General features: G+C 39.8%; 1 protein-coding gene and 1 pseudogene across 2 annotated transcripts in view; both read right to left on the bottom strand.

Moving 5' to 3' along the window:
* LOC104042126 (phosphatidylcholine translocator ABCB4-like) overlaps window positions 1-8,299 on the bottom strand; it is a 36,380-nt pseudogene extending 28,081 nt beyond the window's left edge.
* An 11,722-nt stretch (window positions 8,300-20,021) lies between these two features.
* The window catches only part of LOC104041046 (ATP-dependent translocase ABCB1), a 45,354-nt gene continuing 39,975 nt past the window's right edge, over window positions 20,022-25,400 (bottom strand). For both annotated transcript variants that reach the window (XM_064444681.1, XM_064444682.1), the window contains 3 exons: window positions 24,485-24,691; window positions 22,777-22,923; window positions 20,022-21,376 (listed from right to left, as the gene is read on the bottom strand). In XM_064444681.1, coding sequence (XP_064300751.1) covers window positions 21,170-21,376; window positions 22,777-22,923; window positions 24,485-24,691 — 561 coding nt within the window. In that variant the 3' untranslated portion in view covers window positions 20,022-21,169. The remainder of the gene's footprint in view (window positions 21,377-22,776; window positions 22,924-24,484; window positions 24,692-25,400) is intronic.

Below are 25,400 nucleotides of genomic sequence, written 5' to 3'. Positions count from 1 at the left end.
GCTGGTACAGTAACAATTTAATATACTGGAACTATGCATACACTTTGCTGGAAAGAGATGTCTAGTCTTCAGACAGTCAAGCACTAGAATAGCCTCCCTGCAGCAGTAGAGTTAAAAAGCTTACCTGGCTTTAAGATGGGGATTTTATGCTTATTACCAAGGGAATTAGATGATACATTTGTTTACTGCACTAGCAGGACATGGTCCCAGTAACATAGGAGGTCCTTCCCACTTCTGGGACATCACACTTAGTGCACTCAAGGCAGGAAGCAGCTGGTAAACAGTGCTTTAAGGTGTGTCATGGTTCAGCCTCCGTTGGCAACTAAACACCACGCAGCCGCTCGGTCACTCCCCCCACCCTGTGGGATGGGGGAGAGAATTTGGAAAAGCAAAGACCGTGTGGGTTGAGATAAGCACAGTTTAATAATGATAATAAAATAATAATTATAATAATGATTATTATAATAATGACAATAATGGTAATATAGTAATATGGAAAAGGAAAAAAAATAAGAAACACAAATAATACAGCCGGTCACCACCTGCCGGACGACGCTACCGGTCCCCGAGCCACGATTGCTGCCTTTGACTCCAGTTTGTACTGAAGTTCTAGCATGTCTGGCACAGCAGCACTCAGTGGCGGCGTGACTTCGTTCAGGCCACGATACTCTACCGTTAGCCTCCGCTCGCCGTTAGATTTCTGCACTGGCCATATGGGACTGTTAAAGGGTCAGCAGGTCTTACTGATCACTCCCTTGGCTCTCCAGTCGATGAATGAGCTCATGGATGGGAATCAGGGAGCCTCGGTTGGTGCGATATTGCCGCTGGTGCACCGTTGTAGTGGTGATCGGCACCTGTTGTTCTTTGATCCTCAGCAACCCCACAACAGGATGGTCCTTCGAGAGACCAGGCAAGGTAGACAGCTGTTTAATTTCCTCTGTCTCCAAGGTAGCTACACCAAAAGCCCACTTGTACCCTTTTGGGTCCTTGAAATACCCTCTCCTGAGGCAGTCTATGCCAAGGATGCACGGAGCCTCTGGGCCAGGCGCATTGGGGTGCTTTTGCCACTTATTCCCAGTTAGGCTCACTTCAGCCTCCAATGCAGTTAGCTCTTGGGATCCCCCTGTCACTCCATCAATACTGATGGGTTCTGCCCATATACAGTTTGATGGTATGAGGGTGCACTGTGCACCAGTGTCCACTAAAGCTTTATACGCCAGTGGGTCAGATGTGCCAGGCCATGGGAGCCACACAGTCAAGTAAACCCGGTTGTCCCTTTCCTCCACCTGGCTGGAGGCAGGGCCCCTCTAGTCCTGATCATAATGTTCATCACTCACTTCCTGTAAATGTGAATCAAGAGTCTCTCTATTAAGATCAGAATGAAAATCAGCGCTTCTGCTCCTCTGTCTGGGGACCTGCTCACTGGAAACTGAAGCAGCAGCTTTCCTGGAAGAATCCCCCTGAGTGATTGTTTTCCCTTGCAGCTCACGTACCCGTGCCTCTAGGGTCGAGGTAGGCTTGCCATCCCACCTCCTCATGTCCTCTCTATGGTCACGCAGGTAGAACCATAGGGTGGCCCATGGTGTGTATCCCCTCCTTTGAGCAAAAGGATGCTTATTCCTAACAGCTGAGACACTACTCTGTAGAGGTGGGGAGTAGGACATATCTTCCTTGAGTTGCTGGACCTCTCGGGATAGTTTCTCCACAGCAGGGATGAGGGAGGAGGAGATATTTGTTTCGTAATCCCAGAGTCTATCAATCACATCTACCACTGTTGGTGCCTTGTCCTCTTTCCAGGACATTCCTGCCAATGAGTTTGCATACGAGGATGGTGTGCTCCGTACAAACTTCTGCCACATGGGCTGTGTGCACTGGGCTTCATCTGGATCTTTGGATGACTGTTGATCATCCAGGCCACCATCAATCACCTCAAACACAGCTAATTCCCTTAGGTACTGGATACCTTTCTCCATGGTTGTCCATTTTCCTAGGCGATACATAACATCTTCTTTGAAGGGGTACCTTTCCGTCACTCTGGACAGGAGTTGCCTCCAGAGGCTTGTGTCCCTTTTCCAATTGTTTTGTCAATGCCCCCTTCCCTAGAGAGGGATCCCAGTTGTTTGGTTTCCTTCCCCTCTAATTCCAGACTACTGGCTCCATTATCCCAGCATCGGAGAAGCCAGGTGATATTGTGGTCACCTGAACGACACCTGAAATCTTTCCATATATCCCGCATCTCACTTAAGGATTGGGATCAGGTAGTTTCCATTTCTGGTACACATTCTTCCTCTTCCTCCTCCTCTTCTTGTGATGGCCCTGGTTCTTCCTAATCTCTTTCTAAACGAGTTGACTTTCTCTTCCAAGATTTCTTCTTGAGTATATGGGTGCCTGATGCTGGCACGGATTGGTCCTCTGATTTAGCTGCAACGCTTGTCACTGGGGTTTGAGTAGCTGCAGTGTCTGTCATGGCGGTTTGAGTGGCCGCAGCACTTGTTGCTTTCCTTGTCTTTGTCTTTTTAGGTCCAGAGACCTTCTCCTCCCCTTTTGGGGTACTGAATAGTGTTAAATAGGGCTCGATAGGCATGAGCCACGCCCCAGCACATTGCAGTGATTTGTATCTCTCCAGAATCACCTGGGTGACAACATACTTCCTCCAAATATTCTACTAATTTTTCAGGATTCTGCACTTGTTCAGGGGTGAAGTCCCAATACACTGGGGGTGCCCACTGTCTTAGGCATTTGCCCATAGTATCCCACATACCCTGCCACGCATAGTTATCGAGCCTGGGGCAGATCTCGGGATTATATTCTTAAATTGCTTATTAACCTTAGACAGAACTGACACTGTCTGCCAAAGCAATACCACCAAATATCTTAACTACCCAAAGATGTTCAAGATACTGAAAAGTAAAAGTGAGGCAACTCATGGTTTGAGATAAAGAAAGTTTAATAGGTAAAGGAAAAACTGCGCGCAGAAGCAAAACAAGGAATTCATTCACTCCTTCCCATCAGCAGGCAGGTGTTTCGCCGCCTCCAGGAAAGCAGGGCTCCAGCACATTTAACAGTTAATTGGGAAGACAAATGCCGTCACTCCAAACGTCCCCCCCTCCTTCTTCTTCCCCCAACTTCATATACTGAGAATGACGTCATATGGTATGGAATATCCCGTTGGTCAGTTGGGGTCAGCTGTCCCGGCTGTGTCCCCTCCCAGCTTCTTGTGCACCCGGCAGAGCTCGGGGAGCTGAAAAAGTCCTTGACCAGTGTAAGCACTACTTAGCAGCAACTAAAACATCTCCACATTATCACTGCTGTTTCCAGCAAAAATCCAAAACATAGCCCCACACTAGCTACTACGGAGAAATTTACCTCTATCCCAGCTGAAACCAGGAGAGGAGGAGTAGGAAAAAGAGGTGAAGAGAGGTATGAGGGTGATGAACAGCACTGGGCAACCAAAGATAGATGCTGGGGTGAACTGAGAAGTGAGATGTAGATACCAAAGAACTTCTTTCAGCCATCTGAGCCAGGCAGCAATGGCAGCTGGAGCATAAACGGAGAAGCAAGTCAGGGAATGGTGTGTATTTTCCACAGATGACACAAGTGTTACCAAACTTTGAGTTTCAAAAACTCCTGCAAGTATTTGTGGTCATGCTGGCTATCTTTAGATAAAAGATCAAAAAGGTGGCAAGAATGATGTTCCATAGTATAATACACATAAAGACATGTGCATGACCTTGGTTTGTGACATTAGCGTTATCCTTTTTTTTGCCACGTGCCTATCTTTTTTGCTTATAACTTTCACTGGGTTTATGAGGCCTGTAAGAACATATTCTCTTTAGGAAAGGGACTGAATCTCTGCATGTTTTACGATGCTTTTTGAAGCTAATTTAAAAGTAGAGAAAATACAAAAAATCAGCAGCAAAGATATAAAAAAATTCAAAATCTCTTTAGTCACTATTATAAAAACAGCCAACACATGGAAACTTTATTCTTACCTTCCAATTTCTTTTTTTCTATCCTCCAAATGCTACCACAGTTTGAACTGCTGCCAGAAGTTCCTCTGCAATAGCTCCTGCTCTTGCTTATGCAGTTAGCTCTTTGTTAGAGAATGCAGAAATTACCTGTGAAGAAGCAAAATATTTTAATTCTCCCATTCAAACAAAACCAGAACAAGCTCAAGTGTCGTTCTGATGTCTAAGAATTCTTAATTTATTGTAAAAATTTCCTATCTACTTTGTTTTATTATAAAGATTTATAAAAGCATCCACATTTGACTTCCAAGGTAGAAATCTGATGAAGGGCATCATGACAATGCTTCCATTACATAAAATATATTAACTAGTTAAATGCATGTTATCTGCTGCCAAAAAATTATGTGGAATTTCAGTTCTTCTATACTTCCATAGTTTTGGAAAGCCAGAGGAGCTGACTAAGATCCCTTACACTTAGAATTACTTGCACCACCAGCATCAGGCAGTTCTGGTTTGTGTCAGGACAATTAGTTTCCTGACAACCACAGGAACATTTGTGCTCCCAACACACGATAAGCTACAGATTAAGTTATAGCAGGGTGCTCATGTACAATGAAGTGTTTGTTTATTTTTACTGATATTATTGGGTTATTTTGGTGTAGTTGTCATGGAGTCCATCGAAGAGGGCAAAGGTACTGCTCTGAGGGAACTATTACAACTGATTTTCAATAAATAGAATTAATATTTCTTTGGTAATTAAGTCATATTTAATACTTACTCCACAAGTCTAGTGTTGAGTTCACCCACATCATTTATGTTAAACCATCCAAACTCCTGTCTCATTACAGCATCAACAAATTCTTGCCTGATCCTTTTTATTTGCCATCCAGCAGTCAGTGTCCGAATTGAAACTTGAATACAGGCAGCAATAAGAACATCAGCTCCTATTCCAGAATAATAATATGCATATCTGAAAGAAACAAAAGGATTGAAAATGGAATTAATTCTACTCCAAACAGGGCTAGCTGTCATTTCTCTATCTTCAGTATAATGAATATTTGTTAAGTTCTTCCAGAATCAAATCTCAGTTGTTAACTTTTGCTAACTTATTATACTACTTCAGCAAAGTAACACAAAATTTTTAATTTAAAAAGTAATGGCTCAAAAACTATGAAGACCTAGATTTAAAAAAGAAGGTTATAATGATATTTATTCTTAGGAATACTTTCTACAATGAATGAAATTTAAGACAGGAATTTTAAAAATACTTGAGTGATGTAAAACCGAAAGTAAGTTATATTTCAGGATATCCACTTTAGTTTAATGAAGTAAAAATAGAGACATTGAATTTTAATTGTTAGCATGCTATCATCGTTTAACTGTTTTGGTTACTTGTCTTTAAGAAATGTTAGATTGGTTTTAAAAATTGTGTACATTCCTAGGGTAAAATAATAATAAAAAATGTCTAGATACTGTTCATGCAATTGCAACAAAATAATGCTCCACACAAACAAAAAAAGAATAAGGAAACTTATTCTAAGTAAATTTGTTACAAGTGAATGCCAGTGTTGTTTTATTCATGACTGCAATTGAACAAAATATATTTCAACTGAAAAATATTAGTACATTAATAAGTAATTTAAAATTAAACGAGTAGCTGAATATTGTTCATAATAATTTTCAGCATAATAGAAAATCTATGAAAAGCTACAAAACCAGAAAAACTGGGGAAAAAATAGAATTTATGCATTTTTTCAAACATTTAGTTTATACTAAACCACAATGGAATAAGTTCAGTGTTGGTTCAAAATCCCTATTAATTATGTTTTTTATAATATCTTTAGTAACATTTAGTTGGAAAATAAAAATATGTGACAATGTGAATTACTTGTTCAATGACAATGGTTAACAAAGGCATAGATCTGATTTTGCCAGCTTTTTTGCATGGCAAAATGTTTATGTTTAGATTCCAGTTCCAGAATTAAGCCACATAATTTTTATATGAATAGTTCTTAGGTTTTAGCCTATGCAGTGGGATTTATGCAACAAGAGTAGAATTTGCCATCTGTGATTTCGTACTCCCGTCGAGGAGCAGGCCATCCTGGCTGGCTTACAAAACAAATACCTTTCTCTGAGGTTGAGCAAAAAGACTAGGGTTTTCTTTCCATTTTGGAAAATAGCATGAAGAAAGAGGAACTAGGACTTAAAAAAAGTGGAAACAGAAGGAAAATCTGAAAACGGGAAAGGATGACAAAAGAAGAGGCAGGGTATAGGTAAACAGAGAGAGAAAAAGGAACAACCCCCCCTCCAATCATAAACCTGCAAGCTGCTCACATTATGACACTGCATGTCCCCACAGCCTGTCTCTGAAAATAACTGGTGCTTGACACCTTAGAAGACTGTGAAAAAAACATTATTAGACTAACATGAAACAGCTTGTCAGTGAGACAGTGTAATCAGACCAACTGTTACATCTCAACCCCTATTTCAACTTTCTCTGATCAGAAAATGTTAAAAATACCTGACCACATTAAGTTCTTGGCCTAATTTCTATTTTTTAGCTTTGAGCTCTGCAGATTTGTTGGGCATATAAAAAGTATTTATGTTATCAGTTTTAAATCCGGTGTCTCTCAACTTCACTGTCTGTAGAAGAAAAGGGTACCAAAGAGTACTCGATTTACCTTCCCAATGCAATCATTATTATTACTTGGGTGACCTTTAGGTGGCTCTGTGTTTGTAGTGGTAAAGACTGAATGAAAAATGAAAACCTGGAGATTTAATGGAATCTCCATCATGCGTGACTTCATAATCATCTCATCTTGATTTATTTCTGGTAGAGTACAAGGTGTTTCACTTATTGTCAACAAATTTCTAATATGTGATCCCTTGCAGTGAGAACATGGAGTGAATAAATGGCTTACCTAAGAAGTTATCATGAGCTTTTGATGTTGCGGGTTTTGCATGTGGGAGGAAGAAAGAGAGTAGGTTTTCTGAGTTACAAGAAACTTAATTTAACTTTCTTTCAAAAAACTGGATCCAAACTTCACTAGCTGATGAAGTTATGAAAAAACAGTGTCCACAGTTTTCATACAGCTACTAGGGTCTCGAAGGTACTGACCATTCAAAAGTTTATATACTAATAGAAAAAATGTTGTTCAGAGATTCTAAGTAATTAGTTGACTTTGCTAACTGATTTGGTGTCATTTTATTACAGAGAACACACAGTAGTTTGGGGCTTTGCATGAGATCGGTTCCAACATTTTAGGGAATTTTTTAGACATCAGTCAAAATGTTTATGGTTTTGATGAAAATGAGAAAGCCAAAGAGTAGGAAATAGGGAATTTCTGTAGAAAGCTGTCATTTTAGCCCCAGTCAGCAACTAAACAAAACACCACACAGCTGCTTACTCACTTCCCCCTCCCGCCCCCGCACTCAGAAGAGTAAAAGTGAGGAAACTTGTGGGCTCAGATGAAGACAGTTTAATAGGTAAAGCAAAAGCCATGCACACAAGCAAAGCAAACCAAGGAATTCATTCACTCCTTCCCATCGGCAGGCAGGTGTTCACTGTTCAACACCGTTTCTAGCACAAACGCAAGACATAGCCCCATAATAGCTACTATGAAGAAAATCAACTCTATCCCAGATAAAAGCTGGACAGTATCCACCCCATATTTCATATGATTTATGTCATGCTCAGGTCCCACACTATGCAATACAAACTCATTAACCACCACCCCCTTTCCCATCCTCTGATATAACACACAACTATCTTTCCCTTAGCCTATGGACCGCCCCTGTAAAAAGTCTTTAAAATGTCCATAAATGTCCACAAAATATCCACTGAGTTAATCTAGTCCATGACTTTGGGCTCCATCTATTCCAGCGGTCACTCGGGACAGGAGAGGTGGTGTGTTGCATGGAGTTACTGGGCAGCAAAGCCAGCTCAGGTCGGGTCACTGCTGCACTTGCACTGCTGCTTGTCAGGCTTGTCTTCCATTGGTTCAGGTAGTTCCTGCTACAGTAACTCCTATAACATGAAACGCAAATCACAGGTTACAACAAGTTAAAGGTACGTCCATTACAATCTCCACCCCTGCTCCCTTTGGGCCAGGTTATAGGTTTTAACACTGCAATGAACTCCCCTTCTCCCTGCTCCAGCTTGGATTTGTCCACAGACAGCAGCCCCTTAGGGGCGTACCTGCTCCAAGTGGAGCCCCATCTATGCGCCAGAGTCTCTCCAGAGGCACACCTGCTGCAGCATAGACTTACCCACAGCCACAGTTGCTTTGAGGTGCACCTCTTCCAGCGTGCCCTTCTCCATGGACCACCATGCCTCTAGCATTGCCTTACCCACAGCCACAGTCCCTCCAGAAGTGAACCTCCTCCAACATGGCTGCAGCCCCTCCAGGTGCTTACCTGCTCTGTCAAGGCCTTATCCATGGCCACGTGCTTTGGGGTGCTCCAGCATGACCTCATGCACAGCCACTGATGCTTCAAGGTGTACCTGCTGCAGGATGGACTTATCCACAGCCACAGATGCTTCGAGGTGTACCTTCTCCAGCATGAACATATCGTCGGGCTACAATCCCTTCAGAGGTATTGCTGCTGTGGTACAGACATAACTACAGCCACAGACACTTCAGGGTGTCCTGCTCCCACATGGACTCATGCACAGGTCACAGTCCCTTTGGCTCAAGTTACACTGCAGTTCCAGCCTGTCCAGTACAGCAGCACAGAAACAGCAGAGATGTCCTGGCCATCTGCCAGCCCAGGCGCATCGCCATGGCTGTTATCAGAATGTTCCCAGTCATGGCAGTGCAGCAAGCAGCAAAAGCAAACAGCAGCCACTAATGAGCACTAGACTCTAATACATAGTGAGGCAAGCAAGCCCCACAGCAAGCACAAAAGCCAGCTGATTAATAGCTAAACAGCTATAAATTCAATCCAGCACATTCCAATCCAGTCTGTCATTATCTCAAATCCTTCGAGCCCCATGTTGGGTGCCAAAAAGGACTGTCATGGTTTAGCCCTGGTCAGCAACTAAGCCCCACACAGCCGCTCGCTCCCACGCCCCACACCCCCACCCCACCCGGTGGGATGGGGAGAGAATCAGAAGAGTATAAGTGAGAAAACTCGTGGATTGAGATAAAGACAGTTCAATAGGTAAAGCAAAAGCCGTGAATAAGAGCAACCCCAATTTGGCCCTCCATTCTGGTAAAAAATTTACAATTCCTTCAGAGAATTTGGGGAAGCATGTAACTTAGCTGTCCTTTAAGTACTCTGACTTCAGTTCTCTCAATATTTTGGATCAGCCTTTTAACATAAGAAGATAGATACGGCTGTCACTATCTTTTTGCAAAAGAATGAGCAAAGCAGCCAAATTTTCAATAACCCCAATAGAAATTCTCAATCACAACATCAAGGTACAAGCAAAGTTTTCTGCTCCTCAGAGAGGCTTCACCTGACCTGAGGGATTCAACTGGGTTTATCTGTTAACAATTTATCTATATTTAGATGTATATATCTGTATCTAGAGATAGGTATTGATACATTTTTATATCTGTGTTTGTCTATATTGTCTGCAGACAATAATGGATATCAAAGACTTTTCCAAAAAAATAAAACTGTGTGACTATTCTTGTATTGTTTACCAGTAAAATTTAAGCCTATGCAGTTAAAGGTAAAATATTAGTAGAATAGAATCATAGAACAGCCCAGGTTGGAAGGGACCTCCAAAGATCATCTGGTCCAACCTTTCATGGGAATATTTTGAAATCAACCTCTATATTTACCATTTACCTTCATATCCATAATCCTGATATAATACAGCAATAGTATCATCCTGTCCATTTCTGTAAGACTTTGTCTCATCTTCAGAAATTATTTTAATCTGTTTGAGAAACAAAGGAAGTCAGGAAAAACTACCAGTAATATTTAATGTGCTGACTTATCAAGGGAGGTGATCTTAATCTGTTTTCACCTGTTCTGGAAAGTTATTCAACAATCAGTAGGACTAGATTTATTAGGACCAAGCCGTGAAGCTGGACTTTGCTCAATTTACATAAAACTTTAATGAGGAAAAACTTTCAAATACTGGTGCAAGCCAGCATTTGGCAGCCCCCTTGGAGCCTGCTAGGTCTGCAAAGGATTATATGCACACTCTGCCTCCAGATATTAATAGTTTTGAAGAGCCTGTTTTATCATTGTCACTCTTGAAAGCATCTGAGAAGTCTCCTTTTAACTCCTCTTAAAGGAAGTCTCTTTGTTCATATTTTAATCATTCGTTGTAAAGATCACAAGTAAACAGGATGACTGAAAAAGCGCCATTCCCTGGAGCAGACCATCACACTGGGCCATGAATCCACCATAAGCTGTTCAAGGGAAGGTGCTCTTGTTATCACTGTTCAGCCGTCCATGATCAAACTGAGTGGGAGTCAGCGTGCTCCCTTTTGAATATCTTGTGCCCAGAAGAAGGAGTTTGTTTGCGGACAGTCGTATACTTTCCTTAATGACAAATGCTCATAAAGACTCTTTAGAGCTACTCTTATAGTAGCTAACAGATAATGCTCATAAGTTTTATAATAGGATTTAAACTATGCCATATTTTATGTCTTGAATTAGCTCACCTCAAAGTTTTATGGATGGTTGTGTTTATATCTGGAAAATCAGTGTTGTCTTTTGAGAGTTTGATAGTGGTGAGAAGGAATGGGAAGATTAAAAAATTAAATCAAGAAATATTTGAAGAGTCAGAATGAGGTTTGGCAATGTGAGAGCTGTAAGGAACTTGGAGGAACTCGGCGTTTTACTTTCATTATGAGTTCTCAGGGTGACCTTTGAGGGCCCTACAGCAATGCAGTGGCAGGGGAAGGTGGCAGGGGGGAAAGGGAGATCTGCTACAGTCCCCTCTCTCACCAGGAGAGGCAAGAGACAAGAGAGAAGGAACCACGGCAGTACCTGGTCATCCACTTTTCAGCTTCCCCTGGCCATCCTGTAAACAACTACCTGCAATTCCTAACACAAAGGTTTGCCAGTCCCTGTTTTTTGCTAAGTGAAGGCATGGCTTGCTGTCATGCTGTGTAAACAATGTTTTGTTAGAAGTGATGGCTTGTTAGTAAAAGTGACAAAGCACCCCTCTCTCTCCCTGGGGAGACACAGCCCAAGGCTGGTTCCTCAGCTCAGACTGTCAGCCAAAACTGGGGATGAAAGCAGAGGTCATAAAGTATTTCTAAAACATTCCTTTTGTCATATTCCGATCACCTTTGAGGTGCAGGATACTTTTACATACTCTTTGGACAAAAGTTTAGAAAGTCTTTTTCGAGTGTGATTTTTAAGACTATTTTTTACTTAACACAACTTCTGATGTACTGAATAGTTTTCACATACTGGAAGCCACCATAAAGAGTGGATCTGTTTAATTGGTTGGATCCACATGGTCGACCATGATTCTTTCTGCACAGAATGGCTGAGGTTGACAGACACATCTGGAGATCGTCTATTCCAAACCCTAGCTCAAGGAGGGTCAAGTAGAGCAGTTTACTTGAGGCCGCAGTTCACTTGGTTTTGAATATCTAAATGTAGACTTCACAACCTCTCTAAGCAACCTGTTCCAGTGTTCAACCACACTCACAATAATAAACTCTTTTCTTATGTTCAGATGGAATTTCACCCATTGCTTCTTGTTCTGTTACTGGATAAAACCGAGTAATGTGTATGGACATACATTGTCACCCACAATGAGAAGCTCATTGGTGTGTTATTAAGAATTATTTTAAGTCAGCTGTTTTCTGCCATGGACATCCTAGGTATATATTTTATTATAATTTAAGGTATCATAACAAAGCTGATGTCTGGAACATATTGGAAGGAATTGGCCACCAGCTCATTTGATTCTTCTTCTTGATGAAACATAAAAACAAAAGTTCACATCAGTTTTCAGATAGCTATAGATGAAGAACAACTGTGCAATAGGAAATGGATTTTCTAGGTCAAATGCAATTAAGATAATAAAGTAAAGCTGAGGGATTGGCTATGACCATAGTATAACATCGCTACGTCTATAAAACATAGAAAACGTAATTTGAGAACAAACTGATATCAGTGTTCAAGTATCTGTTTAGTATGTGAATCCCCTAATATGAAATTTTTAAGATGACCGATTTAATGACTTACTGTGTATAATGGTAAATGGATAAAAATTATATTCAGATGCCTAAGATCTGTACCCTCAATTCATAGTCTGGAATCCAAGTAATTGGCCAGTTTGTCAGTTATTAACTGTCTCTGAAACTGAAGTCAGTAGGCAAAACCACTTGAAAATGTTGAAATTATTCCCCCTGAAAAAGGTGTAATATTTCTTACTGATACATGGGTATTCTGAAGCTTAACTTTTGCTTTGAATATTTAGAAACAAAAGCTGTGGATCTGAGATACAAGTTCCTTTCATTTACATGAATATTCTGATGCTTTGCTTTTGGAGATCGTATGGGATTCCTGAGGCAAACACTTTAAAGAGCGGTTTCGTCTATCCACAAGAAGGAGATAGATAGGGGGTTATGGGTAGGTGGACCGCAGCCTCTGTTGTGATGTTTGTAGGTGATAGTACAAGGGTCATACTCATGGCCAGTGCTCAACTGCACAAGCAGCCACACACAAACAAACTCCTAAAGCTGGATGAGCAGGAGCAGCCAGAGAAGGCTGCGTTAGTGCTCCATGAGGCTTTTCAGAATTGTCAACTCTGCTTTTGTGTCTCAAGCATCAAATGATTTACTGACTGATCTGATGCACATTTCCTCTACAGCTGGGAGCTGAAAGCTTTAAATTGCATAGTTACATTATTTTTTATTTTTCTTAATGTCACCAGACATTTCTTCTTTTGAAGCAGTCTCATCCGAGAAACAGACTTTACCTTGGTGAGGAGCAATAACCCATCTCTTTATCTCCATTACAGCCACTTTTACCAATTATGTAACTAAATTATTTTAAGGTTATTATTTGAAGTGCCATAAAGGTGCACTGTACATTTATTTTAAAGTCTGCGGTATATTAAATTGAACCAAACATTGAATTTCCTGTCCACAGCTGCAAAATCAAGCAAGTATCTACTGCTTTTTTCTTCTATTAGCAGGAAATACGAAATTCATCTAGTATAAAATACTGATGCTGGTGGAAAATGCCTGTTCTTTTGCAGGTGAAAAGTTTTATTTTAATATAACTGTAGCATTTTTCATACACTATTTTGTAAATTTCTATATTTGGTCATTAAAAAATATAGGGTACCTGAAATTCAATGTGGAATGATAGAGGTTATTACTGGATATAAGGAAAAAAATTTTTACAATGAGGGTGGTGAAACACTGAAACACGTTGCCCAGAGAGGTTGTGGAGTCTCCTTCCCTGGAGACATTCAAAACCTGCCTGGATGTGGTCCTGTGCCCCCTGCTCTGGGTGAGCCTGCTTGAGCAGGGAGGGTGGACAAGACAACGTCAAGAGGTCCCTTGAACCCCTGCCATTCTGTGATTATGTGATTCTATGGTGTTGAATGTAATATCTCTTAAAGAAGTAATTCACTCAGGAAGATGGCACTCAAACTCTATATATGGAATCAAACTACCCAGACTAAATTAAAACCTCTTTGTTCTTATACTCAGAAATACTTTTAATATATGGGAAAACGTTTCTTTAACCTGCTCCTTTATCTTAATATATTTTGTGAAAAATAAGATTAAATTAGGAAGAAATACATGAAAGGCCTTGGATTTAAATGCTAAGATAAACATTATCTACCATCATTGACTGCCTCCAGTAGAACTGCTTAGTATAGTACAAGCTGGGAAGAGCAGTTAGTGTCTACTGCCTTAGTGTAAGTCTTAAGAACTTTGACATTAGAAGACGAGGTAGCAATGCTGTCAGGACTGGAAACATATACTATTCCCTTGTGCAGAAAAGAGAGCTGGGATCCTGGAGAGTAACCAAAAGCTCCTAAGAATATTGCTTTTTGGACTAGACAGAACACTGTGTATAGCGAGTTGAACAAGATATACATGAAGAAGAAAAAAAAAAAAAATCTCTGAAAGAAAATGCAGATTAACTTAGCTATTGTCTAAGCAAATGAGGCCATCATGTGGCAAATTAAAGACATGACCACAGAAAGAAAAATCATTGATTAATAATATTGGTGATAATGAAGAAAATACACACCTTCCACCATGAAATCAAAGGAAACTGGTGTGAAAGTCCAGACACAGAAATTCCTTCTAGCTTTTCATTTTTGCATGAGGAATTCTAGAGAAATTTTGAAGAATATTTTAGAAATTCTTTATCAAGGAGAGATTCTTAGATGGAAAGCACATTTTTTTTCTCTTTAAAGTCTCATAGGTAATAATGGAAGAATGAAAGAAGGAATAACCATGTCTTCAAAGGAAAGACTTCAAATGTCTTCAAATGAGAGCCAAGTGAGAAACTAAGTTCCTGATGTGTTATCGAGCTCCTCAGGAAATTGCAGGAAATGGAATTATAAACATCTGCAAAACTAGATTGTTGTATACTTCATTGAATGTATTCTTAACAAGCTGTACCTTGAAACATTAGCATCCTGAACTGTAATTCTCAACTCTAGCATGCATGAAGAGCAATCTGAGCTGTTACTGATTTAGCAGATATGTAAATAACTCTCATCTTTAATTACTCATCTTCTTTTACAGTGAATAATAGACAAGTACATGGAGATAAATCTTCTGCAGAGCTACCCAACAGAAAATCTTGGGAAAACTTAATTTAAATTAGGAATTTCTATGCTGAATTCACTTTGTGGATAGAGAAACACGTGCCTTCTTATACACATCCCTTGGAACATGTGCATAAATTATGTTTGTTTTTTGACCAATGGATACAATATATTGTTTTACATCATTATGAAATATGTGCATGTCAAGGAATGACTGAGTTTGTACAGCAAACAAGCACATTGATTAATCCAGAACGAAAGCTGTTTAAAACGCGATAGATGTTCAAGTGAATTTAAGAAGAAATTAATAGTGGGGAAAGCCAAGAATGCCTAGAAAGAAAAAAGTGTGAAGCCAATGTTAATCAAACACCTTGTCAAAGCCCCAGTGTTAGAGAGTAGAAAATGCTAGTCACCTTACATCTATAGTAGCTTAAACCTTTCTAAGTTCTGCCTTGACTCTTTTTATATATTGCTGTTAAAAAAGTCGACCTAATTAAGGACACTTGAAAAGTAGGTGGGAACTAGGAATTACTATGTCAGATAGATATGCATTCCTTCTCCCTCAAGATTGTTTCATTTTAACATCTCACATATCCTGAACTTAGTTTTTGTCTTAGATTCAATATTAACCAAGTCATTTACTCACCCCACTTTTAGGAGAGCTATGAGAACCAAGTCAGCAGTAACATGGAAACAAAACTACTCCTGTTTGTTAGATAATCACAGAATCACAGAATGGCAGGGGTTGGAAGGGACCTCTGGAGATCATCTTGTCCAACCCCCCTGCTTGAGCAGGCACACCCAGAGCAGGGGGCACAGGAACGCATCCAGGTGGGTTTTGAATGTCTCCAGAGAAGGAGACTCCACAGCCTCCCTGGGCAGCCTGTGCCACTGCTCTGTCACCCTCACAGGGAAGAAGTTTTTTCTCATATTGAGGTGGAACTTCCTGTGTTCCAACTTCTGCCCATTGCCCCTTGTCCTGTCATTGGGCACTATTGAAAAGAGCCTAGTCCTGTCATCCTGACACCCACCCTTTAGATATTTATAGGTATTGATGAAATCCCCCCTCAGTCTCCTCTTCTCCAGGCTGAACAAACCCAAGTCTCTCAGCCTTTCCTCATAAGGGAGGTGCTCCAGTCCCCTGATCATCTTGGTAGCTCTCTGCTGGACTTGCTCAAGCAATTCGGTGTCCTTCTTAAGCTGGGGAGGGGCCAAAACTGGACACAGTGCTCCAAAGGTGGTCTCACCAGGGCAGAGTAGAGGGGGAGGATAACCTCCCTCAACCTGCTGGCCACACTCCTTTTAATGCATCCCAGGATACCGTTGGCCTTCTCGGCCACAAGGGCACATTGCTGGCTCAGGCTCAGCTTGCTGTCCACCAGCAGTCCCAGGTCCTCAACAGAGCCGCTTTCCAGTAGTTCAGCCCCCAGCCTGTACTGGTGCCTGGGGTTGTTCCTCCCCAGGTGCAGGACCTTGCACTTGCTCTTGCTGAATTTCATTAGGTTTCCCTTGGCCCGGCTCTCCAGCCTGTCCAGGTCTCACTGAATGGCAGCACAGCCTTCTGGTGTATCATCCACTCCTCCCAGCTTGGTACCATCAGCAAACTGGCTGAGGTTACACTCTATCCCATCATCCAGGTCATTGATGAATATGTTGAACAGGACTGGACCCAGCACAGACCCCTGGGGAACACCACTAATGTTGTAAGGACCATGCTATTTTATCTTAAAACAATTGTTTGCTGTCTTAAAAAATGTGTTAACATATTTGTTGCCTTTACTAAGTAAATTAATTATGTAATTTCTACACATGGACACTTAAAGCAAATTTAGTAAGACACAGATTATATACACATTATATATGTAGACACAGTCTTTACTTTTATCTAAAACACTGATGACCTTAAATGTTTGGCCGTGTACAATTTCTAGCATTTCTGGAAAAAAAAAGTCTCTGTCTTGGTGAATACAAAGCTGTATCTAGTGTTCACAGATCTACTTTTATGAAATATTATGTACTGCAGGATCCAGGATGCTTATTTTAATACAGCAGTCATTCAAGGTGTGACTCATTTTCTGTACACTAAAGCACTGACATTGTAGGTATTTATGATAATCATGTTCATATCCTTTTATGAAGAGATACAATGAAAGTGACAGCAAATCTAGGATGGGATGAACTGTGCCCTAGACTTCATTACCCAGACCTTTGTTAACTATGCAGAAGATGGGCTTGCTTAGAGAAATGAGCTTAGGCATGAATGTTACCTTTCAGTTAGATGCAGTCCTGTCCTAGACCCCTACAGCAACAGCATTAGTATACTGATCTCCTTAGTTAACAGAGTACAGCTAGAATGAAGCGTACTCAGGAATAAGCATACAAAGACAAAAGGAAAATGCACTCACTCTACAATAACAGGGATTGCTAAAGATAGTTGACCTTGTGTGTTCTGCTCTTTTCCTTTCTGTTCTTTACTTTTTATATCTCTACAGTCCAAGGAATTCACAGCAAAGGATTTGAAGTGGCTCTCATCCTGTTTCTTACTCTCTGCTCTCAGTTTACTGCATTAAAATAACTAGAATAAAAGATACCATCCTGTCTCAGAAATACAGAACAGATGATGACTAAACTAAATTGTTCTAGGTAATTTATCTAGAAGACTGGGTACTTGACAATAACAGTTATTTTGACTCTCTATATATACATTTACAATGTGGCTTTTTCTGCACAAGGCAGTGTGCCATGTTCCTCCTCTCCTCCAAGTTGTCATCCTCTTTGCTTTTGATGACCAAGTCTACAAGGCAGATTGGATTTTGAGGGAGAGGAATAAGAGGAAGAGTTATAAATGTAGGAATAGATAATACATCTTGAGGAAAAGGTTAACTGTATGTCTATTCATACTATGAATGTTTACAAGAACCTCTTTAACAAATGTTTCAAGGACATCTTTAGTGTCTTACAGAAATGAATGTTACCAGGAAGGTTGCTTCCATAAACAAGTATAGCAGCAAGAAAGAAACAGGTTCAAGGGGTTTACTTATAGGGAAGGAGAACTGGTTCCATTAAAGCTGGATTGATGGGGAGCCAATGTCATGGTAGAAGATTGCTGAACATCTCCTGACTTGGGGGATAGTTCAGGAGGAACTTCCAGGGATGCCTGAAGATGACACTAATGGAGATCCAGAACTAAATTACAGTCTTTCTTTGGAGATGTGTCGTGGTTTAGCCGGCAACTCAGCCACACACAGCCACTCACTCACTCTCCCACCGGCGGGATGGGGGAGAGAATCAGAAGGGTAACGCTTGTGGCTTGAGATAAGAACAGTTCAATAATTAAAACAGTAACAACAGCAACAATAATGCAACAAAAAGGAAAACAATGAGAGAGGCACAAAACCTGAGCTGGAGGGGGGAAGAGTGAATGAACAACCAAAACAAACATGTGACACAGCCTCTCACCACCCACCAACCTGATGCTACCAGTCCCCAAGCCACAACTGTCCCCCCCATGCATGCCAACTGCCCCAGTTAATATACTGGTCATGGCACCACATGGTATGGAATGAACATCCCATTGGCCAGTCGGGGTCAGCTGTCTTGGTTGTGGCCACGCCCCTGCCAGCCTTTTGTCCACGTGGCGGAGCATGGGAAGCTGGAAAGGTCCCTGACTGCTACAGGTGCTACAGTGAAAAGAATTAACTCTTTCTCAGCCAAAACCAGCACAAGATGGTACATGGACTATGGCATTGGTGAGAAATACTCCTTCAGAATCTGTCAGAAATTATAGAAGGGCTTAGTACTTGGGTATTTGTTGCTTAAGGAACAGCAAATTGCCCTTGTAGGCATAAGTATACTGGAGAATGTTGGGCAATAGGACACTGTGGTATTCAATACCCTAACAAGTATCTACAGTAAGAAAGGCTTTCTAGACCTAAAACCATGGTTTTTTCTTCTGAGAACTCTCCTTTGATTAGTTTTTCAAACTGGCAACCTGTCACAAGTGGGGTCCCCCAGGGATCAATATTGGGCCCAATGTTATTCAATATCTTTGTAAGTGATCTGGATAATGGCATCAAGTGTAGCCTGATGAAGTTTGCTGATGACACCAAGTTGAGTAGGGAAACAGACACTCCAGAAGGGAGAGCTAGGAAGTAAGATCCCTTATGCCCTGTAGAAAGTTGCAGTAGAATAATGGTCCTTAAAGCAAAATTGTTCTAGGTCAGTCAACCCTTCCTTTGGGTCAAGCATTATAATGCAGAAGTGTATGAATAGAATGTAGTGAAGAACACATTTCTGGAGGTGTCTCTGTCTGTCCTTTTGCCTTTGTGGCTAAAAATTACATGATGAGGCATTTGGTGGTAGCACAATAGTGGTAATATGGTGGTTGTAGTCTTCCAAAAGGAAGAAACTGCGAGCAACAGCATAGTTATTTAAGCATGGATTTGGTGGATTTGGAAACAAAGATCCCTTATCCTTAAAGGAAAGCGCTTACTTTCTTTACAGACCCTTTCAACCAAAAGTGAGGTGTTTAGCAATTACTATGCAAACTTTTGCATAAATCTCAACAAAGCGGAAATACTTCTTTAGAAATATGGAAGAAAAGAATACGGAAAAATAGATTGTTTTGGAAAGTTTCTACATTTGACATGAATTTCTGAAACAGATTTTAAACTCTATGGCCAAAATTTTCAAAACTGATTTTCATATGTCTGTGGCAAGCATTTATAGTGCTTGCCTGATTTTCAGGAAAAGCTAAATTTGTCTGCTAAATCAAGCATCTTTGAAAAGATACAAGTTGAGGAAACAAACAAGTCATTACTAATCCAGTCATTAGAAATTGTATTATCAAAAATTAGAAAGCCTAGTTTTAAAAATAAGACACTAAAACCCAGAATTTAGTAAAAAAAAATCAACCTAAATATGTTCTTACTTGAATCTTCAGACTATAATGTTAAAATCTCTTCCATTCATGCAACTGCAAGTATAACTTATTTATATTATGGTGCAGACTAATAGCCTTACTCATGGACAAGACCTTATTGTATCAAGTAATACATAAACAGGAAACAAACAAATTTGCTAGTCAACTTGGTTTTCCATCTAAGATAGCAACAGAAGAACACAGGTAAGTGATTCAAAAGAAATACAATGAGACTGCATCGATGAATATTCTGGATAGTGTTAGTATTACATTGATGAGCCTAACTGCCTATCAGTTAGGCTGTGTGTGTATAATTATCTACATGTAGATCAGACAGATCACATGGATAAATCTCAGGGAATCAGAAATTGCTATGATGGAAGTGTGGAAGACTCATTAATCAGGCCAGTTTTAAACTTAAAAACAAAACTTTACTGCATAGATATTCATTAAAAATACACATTGCTAATGGTTAGTTCTTAATAATTATTAATCACTATTACTTCACATTCAAAGCAGTTAGTCCTTAACAGTCATCTTAATTTAGCAACTAATATACAATACCACAGAGCTGATGCCATGTAATTAGCACTTATGGTTACAGTCCTTGAGAGTCTTGGTCATCAAGGTGGTCAGGTTCAAGAGCTCTTCAATGAAGGAAGCTAACACTGAAAAGGCTGTCCATCCATCCATCTTTCCTTCCTCCTCCTCCTCCAAGCCCAAATTCAAGATTAGCACCTTTCGATAAAATATTGCTGTCTTTAGAGAGTTCTTAGCTCTTGATGTCTGATCACCAGCACTTTGGGATACTTTCAGATACTACTTTCCCAGGCTGCAGCAGATGTCTTGCCTTGCTTATCAGCTGTGGCTTTTTTCTGGTGCTTCTTTTCTGTGTTATATTTAAAGCAGTCCTTTCCCAGCTCTTAAGGTTGCACCTCTTCAATGATCAGTAATTGACCATCAGTGAGGTACTTACAGTTCTAGGACCTTTGTTTTCAGCCTGTGCCCATATTTTCAAGACCTCTGCTGTCATCCCAGGCTAAAACTCCACATCATAACACGAGACATTTGGCATCAAGCTCCAGCTGGCCTGCAAATTCTCACAACAAGTCGATAACAAGCCTAATAGGCTAGGACTGACTGTGCCTTACATAGTGAGAATAAGGCTTAAGGTTTGTTTCTGGCAGTAGCTAAACTGTTTTTTTCTGAGCATGAAAATGTTTACAGACTGTTTACCAGACAAGCCCGATTACTGTGGTTTTGACAGAGTTCAAAGCAAGCTAATGTTAATTACATTTGGCTTAGCATGCTTCTACTTTTATGAGTGCAATAGGCCTCTGCTCTGGCCATGTAGGAGAGTGGTTTGAATAATGAAAGATAGTAGTGAGAAACTGGTACATATTTACTTAGTACTTCTTGTTTTCATAGGACTTATGAAAGGAAGGAGAAAAAACAGAAGTATCAAGACTGACTATTGATACTGAAATAATTATGGTGACAAAAATAGTAGTATTGACATCTTACAGAGACAATTCAGAGATAAGTATTGCCTTTAATTCACATGTTGCATGACCCACTTTGAACATTGACCAGAGAATAGTAGATGCCTTTTTCAGCCAGGAGCTGCTGATGGGTCCCTTGCTCTATGACCTTGCCATTCTGGACCACGGCAATCTTGTCAGCATTTTGGATGGTGGAGAGGCGGTGAGCTATCACAATGCAGGTGCGACCTTCTCTGGCTTTATCCAGCGCTTCTTGGACAATCTGCACAGTGAACAAACCAAAAGGTGAGTTATTCTGGCTGCTGTCGTGAGATATACCTCAATTGCCATCTGTGAAGTAAACTGAAATATGGCAGTGAGGGAAAGGGAATATCTGTGGCTTTAGCTTCCTGGTTTAGAATGAGCCTGTGTTGGCAAGGAGTCAAAACTACCATAGCAGATGATGCCAAAAGGATGAGGTAGAACCAGGCTCATTACTGAGATGTATGGTAGGAGAACAAGAGAAAATGGTCATAAACTTTAACAGGGGAGGTTCTGACTGGATATAAGAAAAATATTCACTGCAAGAATAATTAAGCATTGGAACAGGGAAAAAAGAGAGGTTGTTGAATCTTCTTGGAGATTTTCAAGGACCCTACTGGGCACAGCACTAAGCAACCCAGTTTGAATTCAGTATTGGCCCTTGTTTGAAGAGGAGGTTTGGTTAAAGACCTCCAGAGCTCCCTTCCATGACTGATTTTTTTTATATATGGGAGTTAAGCCAGTAATCTTGGGTCAACTACTATCATACTAGTTCTCATGATGTTGCAGGCAGTTTCATGAATCATGTTTTTCTTAAAGCTAGCACTGGCAGAAAAATACTAATAAGAATCTCTCCTTTCTTTTCCTTATTCCTTATGTTTATTACTGCAGAATAAAATAAGAGATTAAATTTCTGTACCTAACTGGCACATAATTAAGAAAACAAAGAACCCTGGAGTTATTTAATTGCTTTTCCCCCTCAAACCTTATGTTTTTATGCCTAGAATTGATCAAAACTTAGTCCATAGGGTTTGAGTTTTTAGATTATATTTTTCTTTGTAATATTTGCCCCATTAGTATTAAGTACTTTTGTAGAATCTGTTGAATTTCTACAGACAGACTGTACTTCTGTTATACCAAGTTTGCAGCTTTGGGCTTTAAAAAAAGCCTTCTAGAAATTTTTTTCACTGGAAGTTTGCATATTAGCCATGAATATATAGCAAGGACTGGCGAGCAATCAGAGGGGCAAGTAAAACTATGAAAGCAAGATTTGGCCATTTCCCAGGAAAAAAGCTCTCTGGCAGCATCCTCAACCTTTTCAGTTTCTGAAGTTTCTACCTCCTGATTCAATTTCGGTAGCACTTTTCCAATGGAAGCCTGAAGAATTCCAGGCAAAGAAATGCCGCCTTCGTTGCTACTTCAATCTGCCTATTGGCATACAGATGAAAAAAAAACAGAAAAGGTTTTTTTGGCAAGGAGGAGTAAGACCTTTGTATTTGTCTATTATTAGTATAAATATGTAAATTGTATAAAACACCATATTTCCAGCTTTAGGCTTTAATCTGTAGGAGTGAAAACAATAATCATAATACAAACAAACATTAATTTAGATTCTGGACTCCTGACTCACAATCAAGTTACCTTTTCACTTTCTGTATCTAAGGCAGACGTAGCTTCATCCAGTAGCAGAATTCGGGGCTGACGTACAAGAGCTCGGGCAATAGCAATACGTTGTTTCTGACCACCAGAAAGCTGAGTTCCCTTGTCTCCTACACGGGTATTGTATTTCTAGAAACAATATATTAAGATTATGAATGCAGATCTGAATTATTGCATTATGAATGCAAAGTATATTTAAGCATATCAACCCTGACACCAGCCATCCATAAACTGCATATTCCATGCCAATAGCTCTCTGAAAACAGATGACCAGAATTGCTATCTGCCACAGATCTATAGATCTTTCACTAGGAGACTTCTTTTGTAGCATCAAGCATTTCATACATTCAAAGCAACAACCCCTCTAAGGTTGGAAGGTAACGTTATTGTCCATATTGTCCCAAAGCTCAGTGAAAGTGTATGACAATACTGGGGATCAAACCCTGACCTTAAACACTTCAAGCTAGCATCCTAACCGATCAGTTTTTCTACCCACATTTATTCATCCTGAAGAAAAAAATAGCAATGTAAAAGATGTATCAGTTTCCAGCCAAATTATATACTATATCTATATATAGACATAGACATTTTTACACTTTATCTATATCTATACTACAGTTTTGGACCATTTTAACGTAGTTATGTCAGTTAAGGTGGATGAGTCAGGTCTCTGGACAAACTCATGGGTAGGTCACAGTAGTCTTTGAGGTATTATATATTTGGTTGCAAAAAGCACCAAAGTTTTATGATACATCATTATATATCACAAGATTTCTCCACAGAGTTTTGGAAAGAGCAGATCTTGATAAGTGGTTAGAAACTAACATGGCCTTTGGCCTCTGTATTTTTTCAAGAAATGCAAAAAGCAGCTTAACTGTCTGAATTTAAGCTGAATATATACAACATGCAACTAAGCTGGCAACCTCCTTGCTTCAGGAAGTTTTGAATACAAGTTGGCATAGGTTAAAAATTGATTTGACAAACCCACAGAAGAAAAAATCCATCCAGAACTATTAAATAATAAAACATGATTTCTATCTGAGGAAGTTTGAGTCACAAATTATGAAAGCAAGATGAAAATTCAGAGGAAATGTGATTAAATATTTAGCCTTTTTTAATACTTATTTGTAAATACTTCTTACTGGTCACTGCCTGGGAAAAGATTTTGTGCCTGGCATACCTTTAATCTGACCCAAGATGTTAATTCTTATATTATTATGTGTTGGTCATATATATATATATATATATGAAAAACTTTCTTAGTAATTTTTTAAATATAGAAATATTAGAAATTAAAAAGATAACTAGGCATAATGGGAAGAAATGCATGAGAAGCTTGTCAATCTAGCAGTGTCTTTTACATATGCTTGAGATAAATAGGAGCTTAAAAAGAAATGTTTAATTCACTTTAAAAAGCCCACCCCACACTTCCATCTCTCAATTAGTTATAATCGTGTATTTTCTTCCCTGATATCTTAAATGTTCAGTTCTCCACTTAACAACGGAGTCTCCCAGAGTATAAAAGAGAATGGTAAACACAATTAAGAAAGAAAAGATTTAAAAATCAGTTTCAGATCTATTTGCGTCTCAGGGAATTAGTGTACCCCAGGGCATCGTAAATGGACAAAATGTTTCCCTGCCACAGTAAGTCACCCCTAGTTCTGAGTAGGAGAGAAAAGGAATAACTCACATCTGGCAGAGAGTCAATGAAGGAATGAATATTGGCTTCTTTTGCTGCGTTAACAATTTCCTCATGTGACACCTGCCGACTGTTATCCCCGTATGCGATGTTTTCAGCAATAGTGCAGTCAAACAGCATTGGTTCTTGTGAGACGATGCCAATCTGAGCTCTCAGCCACTGGATATTTAGTGTCTTTGTGTTTTTCCCATCAAAAAGCTGAGAAACCAAACATACATTTTAAACTTCAGTCACATGGCTATATGTGTGTTAGAGATTTAGTGTAAATTCATACACAGAAGTTGTGCAATTGCAGCTCTTTCCTTGGAGAAACGGAGAAATCTCCTACGCAGAGATACTATATTGAAAGCTCACATATTCCCTTCCCCTCCTTCTCTATGTTCCAAGTTTTTTGAAGGGCTAATATATAAAAGTGAGGATAGTCCCTTCTGCTGCCTCAGTCGTTTGCTTTGCTTCAGGATTTCATCAGGATTTTGAAGACTGTGGAAGACAGGATATGCTGAGGCAACTTCAAAGAACTTTGAGTAAAGTTGTTTCATTTCTTTCTTCAGTCTGAAAACTTTCCTCTATTTTGCGTATATATTCCCACTGAAGGAACGGATTGGCAGTAGTATTCCATTAAAATAAAGGAAGAGTTGGGTTCATTCATTCACACACTTCTAAGCCAAGCATCCAACCTTAAAATTAATTGTGATGTAACGCCTGACAATGGGCAAATTTACTTCTGGATTCCTTAAGATACCATTTGCAGTCAGTTTTCTTTACTGGCAACTCTGTCACACTTCTGCTAAATTTGTCTACCGAGTTGCTATCATTATCTGTTAGATAAATGACAGCAGATTTTTTTTCCTGGATAGATCAGTTTCATAATCATACAAGTCATATCAACTTGGACGGAAATATACCA

Source organism: Phalacrocorax carbo, chromosome 2, assembly GCF_963921805.1.
Source record: "Phalacrocorax carbo chromosome 2, bPhaCar2.1, whole genome shotgun sequence".
In the NCBI taxonomy this organism is placed as follows: domain Eukaryota; kingdom Metazoa; phylum Chordata; class Aves; order Suliformes; family Phalacrocoracidae; genus Phalacrocorax; species Phalacrocorax carbo.
This window is presented reverse-complemented; position numbering and strand designations above follow the sequence as displayed.